At 40.6% G+C, this 13,542-nt stretch overlaps 1 protein-coding gene across 1 annotated transcript in view; it reads right to left on the minus strand.

The window, feature by feature from the left end:
• The window catches only part of ACSL3 (acyl-CoA synthetase long chain family member 3), a 56,061-nt gene that overhangs the window by 9,956 nt on the left and 32,563 nt on the right, over positions 1 to 13,542 (minus strand). Inside the window, exons 3-9 of the mRNA XM_075528954.1 lie at positions 11,490 to 11,667; positions 8,973 to 9,082; positions 8,062 to 8,200; positions 6,359 to 6,515; positions 4,191 to 4,314; positions 3,692 to 3,763; positions 2,186 to 2,325 (exon numbers count right to left, since the gene is read on the minus strand). Coding sequence (XP_075385069.1) covers positions 2,186 to 2,325; positions 3,692 to 3,763; positions 4,191 to 4,314; positions 6,359 to 6,515; positions 8,062 to 8,200; positions 8,973 to 9,082; positions 11,490 to 11,667 — 920 coding nt within the window. The remainder of the gene's footprint in view (positions 1 to 2,185; positions 2,326 to 3,691; positions 3,764 to 4,190; positions 4,315 to 6,358; positions 6,516 to 8,061; positions 8,201 to 8,972; positions 9,083 to 11,489; positions 11,668 to 13,542) is intronic.

Consider the following 13,542-nt stretch of genomic DNA (forward strand, 5'->3'; position numbering starts at 1 on the left):
CAAATGTTACTCATCCAAGAAGGACAACAAATGAAAAGCTATGAGACAGGCTACCACATGGATGAACCTTGGGATGTGTTGAAATGTCAGACACACACAAACCTTCTACAGAGAAGGCCTGGAAAAGGAAGACTGCATCGGTGGTCATGAGGGGCTGGGGCTCCTGGGGAATTTCTGTTTGGAGTGGTGGCGGCTGCACAATACAGTGACTAATTAGACACTTTAAAATGGTGAAAATAACCATTTTTGTTATATAGATTATAGCACAGTAATTTTTATGGGGGAAAAACAAGTTTTCCAAGTAACACAAACCAGAGAATTTCAAAAGATTCATAGAAAAAGTTCATTTTTTAATGCCATTTTGCCACACTTACTGAAGCCCTCTTGTCTTTGACTTCCAAGTTTTGGGGGCTGATTTGTATATAACAAAGAACCTAACTAAGGCCAGCAGAGTAACTTTTACTATAACCCAAACCCAAACTCACCACCAGTAAGTCAACTGGCGAGTTACAGTAGAAAGCCCAGTCTTTCTCGAAAGGAGCTGCTGGTGGTTTCAAACTGCTGATGGTGTAGATCACGGCCCATTGTAAAACCATTACACCACCAGGTTCCATAACTTTTACTGTACAAGTATGTATACATGTATGCATGTATGTATGTATGTATAGTGTGTTATGCTAAACACTGTCTTCAGAAAATTAAATCAACATTTGTTTTAGCATATTTTATTAGAAACATGTATATATTTATATATCGCAATTAAGTAAATTTTTACTAAGTTCAGAAGTGTTTATCATCTTATAAAAAGTCTGGTAAATTATCTATGAGGAACTAGGAAAATAAACAATAATCAGGGCAGTTAATTTTTATATTTCATCTTAAAAACACGTTAATAAAACAGACTGCTAATTACCTTGATTGAAAGGGTACAATTCTTTTAAGTAATTTTGAAACAGGTGCAAATGAAGTGGCAGCCATTTATTTGTTAATTTAATTGTGCTTTGGGTGAATGTTTACAGAACAAATTTGTTTCCCCCTCAGTAATTTGTACAAAAACATACCCAAGAACTGGTAGCATTTCCCAAATACATATGTCAGCAGGCTCTTCTTGTCTGCCCGAGCTCCCCATTTCCTTTCCTCTTCGATGTCTACTCCTCCCTGCCCTCTCATGCCCGCCTTTGGGCAAATGTCCTTTGGAGTTCATATAACTAACTGCCTGTTCTAAGGAACCTCTCTCTCTCCCGTGGTAACGGTCTCTCGTGGGCCAATGCTCTGGCTGAAACGCAGTATCTCAGTTCCAGGCCAGAGTGTCTCGTGAGGCCATACTCTTAGGGGTCTCTCTCTCCAATTTCATGAGAATCTCATTTGTTGTTCCATTTTTCTCCCACTCTGTCTGGGTCCCTCTGTTAAGATCCCCATCAGAGGGGTTGGTAGTAGTAGCCGGGCACCACCTAGTTCATCTTGTCTTGGGGTGTGGTGCACGTGGTCCATTAGCCCTTCAGACGAGGAGCTTGTCTAATGAGGTGTTTAGTTTTGTCTGAGAAGTCCCTCTGACTTTGTCTTATGTGTTCCACTGTCCTGGTGGACAGACAGGCAGCAGCCACACCAGGCTATGTAAAAACATGCACAATGAAACCCATATCCACAGGTGGATGGCTCTTTTACACCCTTCCATGTACTTACTCTCCTTGCACTACAAAATCAAAGGCTTGGGGGAAACTGGTCAAAAGTAAACACAACTTGTAGGGTAGCATTTTTGTTAGTTTTGAATAAATTTAAAGGCCAATAGAAAATGACTGCTCCAAGGGATTAAAACCATGCAAATGCCACAGAAAACATGAGTACCTATAGCAAAATTGTAACTGAAAATAGTTCTTGAAAAATACGGCTGATTTTGTTTTAAGTCTCTCACTCTTTTCTGCTAAAGATGTTTTCAAAAGTTCTTTTGATAGCAGAATCCAAGCTACCATGCATGAGACCTCAGGATAGAAAGAAGCGTGAAAAGTGAGATTGTTTTCAGGGTATGGAACACACACATAATTACTTTTTTTCTCCTTTAATAAACTACTCAGTTGGGGTGAGGGGGGTTGTTCTTTTGACTTTTTAAGATGAATTTCTTGCTTACGGCTCCTTCATTTAGCCAGGCTCTGACTGAGGGAGACCAAGAGAAAGGATCATCACTTACCTGTCACACAGTGGAGTAGTGTGTCCTTTTGAAATCTGTTCCATTTTGTAATTATAGGCCAGAATAAATAGATTGCGCTGAAAACTACTCATGTCATTCACTTTATTCATGACATTTTTGTAGATCCGATCCATGATTTCCTGGACACACAAAAAGATGTTAATATAGTGCCTTTCTATCATAACATCAGGTTTACATTTCTCACTAAAGTATCTTTTTGAAAGAGCGCTCAAGACCACAGGTTTCAAAGACACCACAATTAGTTTGAGAATGAGAGTTCTGCAAACAAACTGTTTTGATAGCAAAAGACATCTTGACACAAACACGACTAAGAAATATGAAAACCAAAAGCCTTAGCGAAGGAACAGACTATTACTGAGCAGACTATTACTGAGCAGACTATTACTGAGCAGACTATTACTGAGCAGACTATTACTGAGCAGACTATTACTGAGCAGACTATTACTGAGCAGACTATTACTGAGCAGACTATTACTGAGCAGACTATTACTGAGCAGACTATTACTGAGCAGACTATTACTGAGCAGACTATTACTGAGCAGACTATTACTAATGCTTTGCTCATTCCTTACTAATCTGAACACTAAGCTGGTTCTTAGACCCTCACAACTTGATCTTATGTAAGGTTGCCAGAGTCTGTGCTCATAAAAGGACCATGGACGTGTTTGGATTTACTGCTGCACCTAGGAAAAGATCCTTGTCGGCATTCACATGTTGCTGACTATATTACAGTGAAGTACACTTTAATGACTTGAAGTATTTGTTACTTTACAATTTTAAATGGCATGTAATCTTTAGCTGAACTGGGGAGTATAAAGTAAGCTACTACTTACTAAACTAATTATTTCTACAGAAACACTACAACTCCTTTATATTTGATCTGGAATAAATAAGCAAGTAACTACACTTGACTGTTAGCATTCAAGTCCTTGATAATATGAGTCCTCGATACTTTTCAAACATAACAGAAAAGCCAGACTAGGAACCAGAAGATCAGGGCTGGCCCATTTCCACATTGCTCTGTACCCCAGGCTGGAACAGATTGCACAGCCCCCAATGAGTAACTCCATACTGTGCCAGCTTCTCTGCTACTTTTTTGGTGTCTCGGCCAGGTGTTCCCTGAGAGCCCAGAAATTATACAACTCACTTAGAAGGGGGTGACCTCAAACCTGACCCCCATTTCCCGTGGGCTTCAGATTTCTACAGATAAAGCATGAACATGATTTTAACAAGCAATTTAGGGAAGGGAGTAAATAGTATCACAAAAGGTGAAACAAAGTTGAATATTTAGTAAATAAGATTTAAATTTAAAGCTAAACTAAGAGGGAATACACCCTATAGGGCTTAAGGCAATACAGATCAATAAGGAATAAACACTGCATGGATTACCTTGACACTAATATCCTTTCCGCTAGCATTAGTTGTTCTGTAGCAAATGCCAACAAAGCTCTTTAACATTCAATATTAAAAAGTGGTCAGTCTTACCGGGACAGCTGCCATGAGTGTTGGTTTTAACACAGATGTATCTCCTTTGCTCCCTTTTTTAATTTTTGAAGACTAGAAAGAGAAAATTATCTGTGTAAGTAATCCTTAATTTGAAAGCCAAAACGGCATTCTTAGATCAAAGAATCTATCAAATTCATCATTGTAAAATTGTATTTCTATCTGAATAGACACTGAAACAGAGCGCACACTCTGCTATGGGTTGATTTGGGCCACGGCAACACTGGAGGGCAGAGTAGTGTTGCACCTTGGGGTTCCCAAGACTCTAACCTTTACAGAAGCAGACAGGATCTTCTTTCTCCCATGCACCGGCTGGTGCGTTTTAATGTTTATCATATTGAGGCACCATGGCTCCTTACATCCTTAAAAGGGAATGCTTATTTCCCAATAAACAATTGTACTTTTATGATATAATGTCATGCTTAAAGGGAAAAATTAAATTGTTAAAAATCATAATTGTTTTTCATTTTTAGGCATATACCTGGTCGGCTAATGTCTGTGGTGAAGAATAGCCAATGCAGCATCCATGTGAAAGGCAGACAAGCTCAGCACTTAATTCTAGAACATGGGCCAAAGGCAGGTATCCCACGTAGACGTCGTCTTCTCTAAAAGGAAAAGCAGACATGAGCAGCTATGTGCAGTGACAGAAGAGGGACTGTAATGAAGGACAAGTCTGTGCAACCTCACAGGTGCAATACAACACACGTGCACAAAACAGCTGGAAAAGGCCTGGGGAAGGGCCCACCAGACATCCATCAGGCTTGCTGGTGGCATGCGTGTGTACATGTGAGTGTGGCTCGGGCAACGGAGCTACTAGCTACAGCTCAGGATAAAGGCAGATACTCTAAGAGAGGAGTGGTGAGCTCCAAGTGCAGGGCAGCCAGTCCTGCCTGGACCAAACCAAGGAAGAGCACTGCAAAGGAGGCCATATGGAGTGATTCTAGCGACTGTGTCCATGACGGTACATTTTTATGGGAGGAAAAAGCTCTTCCTTCTCTCCCTTCAAATGGCTGATGGGTTGAAATCATCTCACTTTCAATTAGCAGCTGGGTGGGTGCTTAACTGCTATCCCACTGGAGATCCTCTCAGATCAGAAAAAGTGGGGTCTGGGAAAAAAAATGAAACTTTCTTTTGAACGAAATTATAAATCATCCAAAGAGAAATTGGGTCTTTGTAGTTCTCAACTCTCAATTTCAACTCATTGTGACCCTCCAGGAGAGAGCAGAACTGTGAGTTTCTAAGACTAAATCTTTTTGAGAGCAGCAAGTCTCAACTTTCTCTCAAGGACCAACTTGGTGATCTTGAACTGCTGACCTTTTGGTCAGGGCTTCAATAGACCCCCAAAACTGTCTGCCATAACTATACAACAGTTCCTGTGCTTACGAGTTGGACTGCATGGTAAACAGTACACCATATCTTTTTAAGCCTTATCTTACTGAAGAAATGTGACTGCATGTGTACACAAGTGAATTTCTCCACCTCCAAAATATTATCAGCCACACAGGCAAACTGATAGTTGTTTATCACTTTTTCAGAATGTTTCCCATACATAAGCAGAACCTTTCTGTCTTCATCACCAGGTTTAATCCCATAATAACCCAGACTAAGCAAACCAAAAAAGACTGTGCACAAAACCAAAACAAAGCCCACTGTCCTCAAGTCGATTCTGACCCCACAGGCCAGGGTAGACCTGCCCTGAGGGTTTCTGGGACTCATTTTCCGAGCGCTCGTAGGTTCCCACTGTTGTCCTTGCAGGGAGCTGTCCAACACATAACTCAGTAAACCACCTTCACTGGGGCTTTCTGTGTGCGTAATGATCCAGCCCCCGCACCAGCCCAGATCAGTCACCAGGTCATGACTCTGCCTCAGGCACAATTTCCTTTCCAATCCCCCACATACCCAGCTATGCTACTGCTGGAGTTTGTCTTTAAAATACTCTTTCTTTTTTTAAAATACTGACTATAAACACAAAAGTGTTTAAGAAGTGCTTGAGTTACGGATTTACCTAGATCAGTGGTTCTCAACCTTCCTGATGCTGAGACCCTTTAATACAGTTCATGTTGTGGTGATCCCCCAACCATAAAATTATTTTCGTTGCTACATCATAACTGTAATTTTGCTACTGTTATGAATTGGGCGACCCCTGTGAAAGGGTCGTTCGACCCCCAGGCTGAGAACCATTGACCTAGATTATAAAACAGGTGTAAAAATAACCACCACCATCTGATCAAAATCATTTAAAGAATTGACAACTACAATGACAGGCACTTAAAATGTGACTTTTTAAAGCAATAATTTTTTTAAATCTTTTTATTGGGGCTCATAAGGCTCTTATCACAGTCTGTACATACATCAATTGAGCAAAGCACCTTTATACATTCGTTGCACTCATCATTCTCATAATTCACCTTCCACTTGGGTTCCTGGAATCAGCTCGGTTTCCCTAAAGCAATAATTTTTAATAATGACGGTCTATAATTAAACTAGTTTTAAATCTTTTGTGATTAATTTTAATGTCCTTTTTTTTCTACAAGAAATGCTTTTGGCAAAGTGACTTAGGGAGCTACTCAGAAATTAAAGGCACAATGATCAACAGTGACAAACACCGTCCCCACCACCGCCACCCAAGCATGGCAGATTGTGACGTACCCCAGATCCGGAATGCGTTCAGCCATCCCCGTTATCCCAGCAATGATGTTGCTGTGAGAGATCATGACGCCCTTGGGCAAACCCGTGGACCCACTAGTATACATGATCACCGCAATGTCCGAGGGGAGTGGTTTTCTCTTCAGCCCATTTTCTGTGTCTGGAAGAAAGAAACATATATACATAAACACACACATTTCTAAGAAATTAAGCCACATCACTGAATTTTTTCTTCAACTAGTTGTAAATTCAAGACCTACTGACTGTGGTCATTCCACGGCAAAAACACAAACCATTGCTGTGTCAAGTCAATTCTGACTCACAGTGGCCTCTTGGACAGAGCAGGACTACCCATGGGCTTTCTAAGACATAACCTTGACCCAAGCACACTGCCGTATCTTTCTCCCAAGGAACAACTCGTGAGTTGTTTTGAGGGTCAAATGACCCTTTCACAAGAGTCGCCCAATTCATAATAGAAGCAAAACTACAGTTACGAAGCAGCAACGAAAATAATTTGACTTTTGGGGGGGGTCACCACAACATGAGGAACCGTATTCAAGGGTCGCAGCATTACGAAGGTTGAGAACCACCGGTTTAAATCAATGGCCTTGCAGTGAGCAGCCAAACCCTTAGCCATGGCATGACCAGGGCTCCTTTTATAGTCAAACAGGGATCACAGAGAGGTCCAGCCACTGCACCTAAGGAAACTACGTGTGCTACTGGGAAGAGACAGAGGAATCTACAGTAAAAGTGATGACAAAAAGGAAAGGCACACAGCGAAGCTGCTAGCCGCTGCCACTGGGAGAAGGGACGGAACACCTGGGGCCAATCTCTCAAGATCTTCAAGGGTGAATTTTAAAACTCCAGATAAGGATGGAAAGTAATGTCACTTTGACTAGGGGGTTTGTCACCTGTGACAAGTATCACTGTGGCTTCTGTAAGGCTACTTCAGAAAGGGAAGAAAGGAAATATGGACAAAAGGTTGTTCCTCTAGTTCAACAACAGTAAACAGACAATGGTGGCTTGGCTCGAACTTGAGACAATTTCCTTAAAAAAACTATCCCTGTCCCACAATGGTGGTCGTTACTTGATGGTGCTCAGGGTCCTGGTTACAGCATGCAAGCTCAAGGGGAGCTGCCTGGAGGCAGGCATTGACAAGCTGCAGCGAGCGATGGCACCGAAGGACACCAGTCTCAATCGATCGTGAGACCAACCTACCTGAGGACTTCATACATATCGAGGGCAAGTTTATGATGTGTCCCCTAGGTATTGCCTTTCCTTCTCATCCACCCCAGAGTATGTATCAAGAACAATTTACAGTCTTTAAATCCTCTTAATCTCCTAATCACTCCTTCCATCCATACTGCCAGCCTCCACCACCACCTCCCTGAAGGTTCCTGGGTGCCATGGCTACAAGCAGAGCTAGCACTTCCAGCTTCTAGCTTGTCTAACTGCAAATTAAACTCCAATAACAAAGAAAGGTACCTGAGTTAATTCCAATTAAATTCTTATAACATTAAGAAACAATTTTGGTTTTTTTTTCCTTCAAGCTTTTCTTTAAAGGCTACTAGAGTTAAGTAACAATTCCCAACACAACAGGTTAGAAACCCGGTTTGCCACCAATCTGACAGCAATCTGAAATCATTTGTGTGGCCAGAAGGTGGCAGTGTCCACACAGGGAAGGAGAAGCAGACACCCTGACATACCTGAACTCGCCTTGGATCCCAGAGCCTGCACTGCAGCCATGGTGTGCACAATGACTCCCTTGGGGAACTCTGACCAGGTTGGTGGCTTGCTGTCAACAGTGATGATGTGGCGCAGGCATGGCACTGAAGAAACGATATCCTGGAGAAACACAAACAAGAAGCATTTCCCTCAAAAGTCTCCAGACAGCCTATGCGTGCCAACAATTGTGAACCTATGGACCTTTCTAATGGTCAATAAATTATAAAAGTAATTTCACACACACACACACACACACACACACACACACACACGGGAGGGGGGTGGGCACCAGTGCACTGTGTGTAAATACCACTTTTGCTGATGCAAAAATATTGGGCTAAAATTGAAAAGACTATTTTCCAGTATTCAATTTCCTGTGTACCCTTGGGTACTCCCTGCACAACTGGCCTGTAAAGACAGGCTGAGGGACACTCCGCTGCCCTGTGCTGGTGACTCACTGCAATCACATGCGACAAAGTAAAGTGCCCTACAGGATTTTCTAGGTTGCGTTTTCAGACAGCCAAATGTCCTTCTGGGTTTTCAAGAGAGCTACATAAACACCAAAGAAACTGTTATTCCTTATGAAACAATTTTGGGAATTCAATGCAATTGGTTAAAAACAACCAGTTTTAAAATAGCTCTCCAAAATAACACAGAAGAGAAAAAGCTATAATTGCTTCAACTTAAGAGGTAGGCATATTGGCATGTAACATACAATTTTCTGGATGACATAACTCGGGATATATGAAATGCAATTTCCTTTCACTTAGAAAAGAAAAATTATGACAGCCCTAACCACTTACAAATCTACTGAGTTAAAAGAAAGAACTCGATTATTAATAATCTTAGGGCTCATGTCAGAAGTACCAGATAGAGAGTAACATTTCCTTACCTTCAATTTTGTCTGCAAGAGTTCTTTACTTGTAATGATGTTGGTCACCTCTGTTTCATTTAATCCATGAACAATCGCTGGGCCTCCCAGAGTGGCATATAACGTAACAACTTCAGAGAAGAAAAAGGTAAGTTAGATGGTCATGGAGCCACCAAGTGTACACACATGTCCCTGAGAGTCCACACATGAGCAGTAACAGAGTTTAACAATAAAAGTACCCCACGGGGGCAGCCTAGGCAATGCAGCAAACCTTTCCAGAAGCAGCCCACATCTGCCACCAGTATCACCCTCACCTGGGCACCGGCAACCACCTACTTTACCCACCCGGTTCCTTTCATGGCACACACTGGACTCTCGTTAAATTCATGGTGGGTTTTATTTTCCTTCACCTATTATCATCCAAGAGGGCTTCGAACAGTGGGTAAAAAAAATGCAATTCAAAGATCAGGGAATTTTCTCATCAACTTTTGGAAAACCTATGTACTGATTAATATACTTACCTTTTCCCTAACTTCCTAACAAGATTTGCCACATTTAAGATTTTTTTTAAATTTTGTTTCAACTACAGATGTACTCAACTCAATTGACTGTCACACTAGAAGTAGTTGTAACTGATTTCTAAAAATTTAAGTCTTAAATACTGACCACTTGCTGCTTAATATTAAAGAGACCATATACCTATATAATGACACACTAAATATAAAGAAAAAAGATGACATACAAAATGTAATTCATAAGGTACAATGCTAGTAAGAAAACAGCACAAACAAGTAGAGGAATTGCTTATTCTAAATTAGAGAAATCTAATCTAAAAGGTTGTTGAAAAGGTTCAAAACTATCTAATAATGTTAATTATAATGTGGCTCTCTCGTCAACCTCATGAAGAGACCGCTGAAGGCATGTTTGCCCTAGTAAAGTGTGGTGAAGATATCAGATGGTGGCTGGCTATCAGCAAGAACAGTGTCTGGGGTCTTAAAACAGCCATCTACCTGAGGTGTCAGCAAGTCCACACAGAAAATGCATACCCACTTGTATGATCTAAGGATTGTAAATAATAAAATCTAAGACTGAAGGAAAGAATTGTACTAAAGCTTAAATTCTGAGGATCTGGTTTGCAGAAGGAAATGGATGACAGTGAAAGTCCAAAATTCATTTGTAGGGTCCCCGTGTGGACAAAGGTTCCAGTGAATCCCCTTTAACCTCTGACCAGGGAAGTGAAAAGCCTTTCTCTCAGAGTACATTGGAAAGTGAATTAAGGCAGATACGATTACCGTATATACTTGAATATAAGCTGACCCGAGTGTAAGCCGAGGTACCTAATTATTACCTGGGAAACCAGAAAAACTGATTGACTCGAGTATAAGCCTAGGGTGGGAAATGCAGGATGTGAATTAACACAGAGACCAGAAGGGAGAGACGGAGCGCAGCCAGACACATCCTTACCAGTTCAGCTGCCAGGCGTAAGTGAATCACTATGGGTGCTTCTGCGAATTGGAGCCGTCCATGTCATAGGACGGCTCTGATTGGTTAGATGGGAGTAAACAAACATTCAAAGCCCTGCAGTGTCAGCGGGGCTTTGAATGAACAGCGGAGGAAATGCAATCAACCACGAGATGTTACTACACCTCGCTGGGATACCGCTGACTTGTGTATAAGCCGAACCAGTTTTTCAGCACATTTTATACACGAGTATATATGGTAGGTTAAATTTTAACATGTTATCTTGTTTTCCCTTTTGACCCATTTTAAATTTATACTAATTTTGTTTTGTTGTGGTTTTTTTGTTTTGCTTTGGTGTGATTTTCTTTATATGAAATCCAGAATAGGTATATCTAGAGTTTCTTAGGGTTGTAGCAGGGAGGAAAGGGAAGCTAGTAACAATGACTGTAAGAATAGAGAAAGTGTTCTAAATGGATGGTGGTGATCACGACACAACTCTTTTTAATGTACTGAAACCAGTGAATTAAATGGTATATGAATTGTATGTCAAGAAGACTGTTAAAAAAAATTAAAGCAGCATAAAACAGCCAAAAGTAAATACCTTTTTAAAAAACTGCTTAGCCATCTGAGACCAAGGACTGAGCTCCCAGGCCTCTCTCTCAGAATGAGCCATTGTGATCACTATTAGAATGAGTAAGTAACAAAAAGCCCTCTGTGCTGTTTAACTTAATGCCGTAAAGTGCACGAGGCTGGAATATGGATGTGGTGTAGAGCACAGCTCGGATAGCAAAGACCTGGAATGCAGCCTGGGTTCAAAAGTAGCAAAGACTTGAAATGCAGTCTGGCTCAGGGACTACGTGGATTTCTCCGTAGGCCCAGAAACACCCTTGAGTTTCCTTGCCACCTGGGACTTGTTTCTTCTCAAAAATGGTCTAAAATTCTAAGTCATAAGAAAAGAATCCTCCAATTGTAAATAACCACTAGCATTAGAATTTCAATCCCTTGAGATTGACAAAGTTAGCATCATTTCTCCCATAACTCACGCCACTCTTGGAAAAGGTAAGAAAGTCAACATACGCTGAAAGTTATACATAAAGCAGGCCTGAGCAGCAATCATCCATTCCGCCCTGGTCTCACAGAAGATGGCAATATTGGTCTTTGGTTTCTGCCCCAACATTTGTAAGCCATTTCCAAAATTAAAGGCTCGAATGAAGACATCTTCATAGGAAAGCCAATTATACTGTCCAAGAATAACCTGAAGAACAAAAAATACAAATCACTTTTAATGTCAACCAAAACAGTAACTTAAGAGAAAATAACCAGGATGGGACTCAAATTTTGAAAACTAGAAAATAATGTTTATCTAAGGCATGTTTTGTGTTTTGGGGGGTAATGAAATACTAGAAAGTGAATTTCCAATGAAAAATCCATATATATATTAATCCATTTATATTTTTTAAAGTCAAGTTCCATCCCAACTCAAATCTTCTGTTACATCTTTGACTACAAGGGTTTTCACAAGTAGGGGTTCCTTTTTGTGATTCCTTAAGTGTCATTGTTTAATGTTATCTTAAAGATAAACTTCATGTCCAAGCGGCCATATTCCAATATTTACTTATGTCAGTTACTTGAGTGACTTGGGCATTCAAAATACATATTTTGCCTCATAACAAGTACTCCTGATATCAAAATTTTACTTTCCTTTGACATGAATTCCTAATTTCAAATATCAGAAGGTGTAACAAAATCCACAAACAAAAAATAGCTCTTTATCCAAGGTAAGAATAACAGTACGGCTACTCAGTGAATTGTCTCAACTCTGGGTTGGCAAAATAAACATGTCTCTATTTATTCAACCACACTGGAGCTAGTTACATTATTCATCAGAGTCCCTCTGTGGAAGATTCAAATGCTCATGGGCACCCGCAAGCTTCCGATATTTTTTATCAGAAGTGCAGGTAACATCAACAGCTCCCCACTGCCGAGCAACACTGATCCTAACTCAGAGCAATGCTGAGAGGGAAATTTCCCCAGAGGGTATCTACTGTTCCTACTTCTGCAATCTTTAAGGAGGCCGACCACCACTTTTCTCCTGCAGAGCTGCTAGTGGGTTTGAACCCTGACCTTCTGCTTAGTAGCTGAGAACTTAACCACTGTGCCACCAGGTGCCCTTGAATCAGTCACAAAACCCTTTAAATCTCTCTGTCCTTAGTGCTTTTTCCCACATGATCAAATCATAAATCCTAATCACGATACACTGGGGAAACTCTGCAAGAAATACGCAAACCATTCCCAAGCATAACTGTCATATATGTCTCCCATCGACTGAAACCAGCTGACCACATTCATTTTTAAACAATAGCTAAGAGATTTCTAAATCTGGAGAGTCTGGAGGACTGATAAAAATGGAAAAATGCTGCCCTCTTTTCCAATAATGGATTGAAGACAAAGTCTTATCCTGATGAGGAAGGACTGTTTAAGATGAAAGTTATTGTTAATGGTCCCAAACTCTCACCTTGCTCTGCACCCCCACGAAATGCTCAGCACGGGAGCTCCTGTGAGGGTGAGAAGACAGATGAGAATTTGGCTAAAATGTCCAGGAACTGGATTACAATTATTACTAATTTTACATTCCAAAGATAAGCATGAGCTACCTTCTTCTAGATTCTAGAATCAAAATGACAAACTTCACAACTCTCAAAACACATGGGCATGTTCTGGCAAGGCCTTACACGTACACAATCCAAATACACCATGAACCCACGAAGTTGTCATCACATGGCAAAGAAACCAAAGAATAGTCTCGTTCAAGGGCAGTATTTCTTCACATAGGAAAGAATAGAAACAATATACAAACCCAATCTAGATTCTATTATTTCAAGTCTTAAAAAAAAAATCACTAAGCTTCAGTTGTTACCTTTTTCATTAGGATTACATTTGGAAGACCCTGCAGCTCAAAGTTTTATCTGACCTCTGTAAAAAAAAAAAAAAAAAAAAAAGTGTTTCTAATTCCAGCTCTATCCCCGAGATAATTCCCAACCCGCAATGAAACAACTATTTCTTTATTCATTGTCTATCTTGCCAAATCTTGCCAAAAACAGCTAAAGAAAAAAACACACACAAGTTTATA

Source organism: Tenrec ecaudatus, chromosome 13 (assembly GCF_050624435.1).
Source record: "Tenrec ecaudatus isolate mTenEca1 chromosome 13, mTenEca1.hap1, whole genome shotgun sequence".
Lineage (NCBI taxonomy): Eukaryota > Metazoa > Chordata > Mammalia > Afrosoricida > Tenrecidae > Tenrec > Tenrec ecaudatus.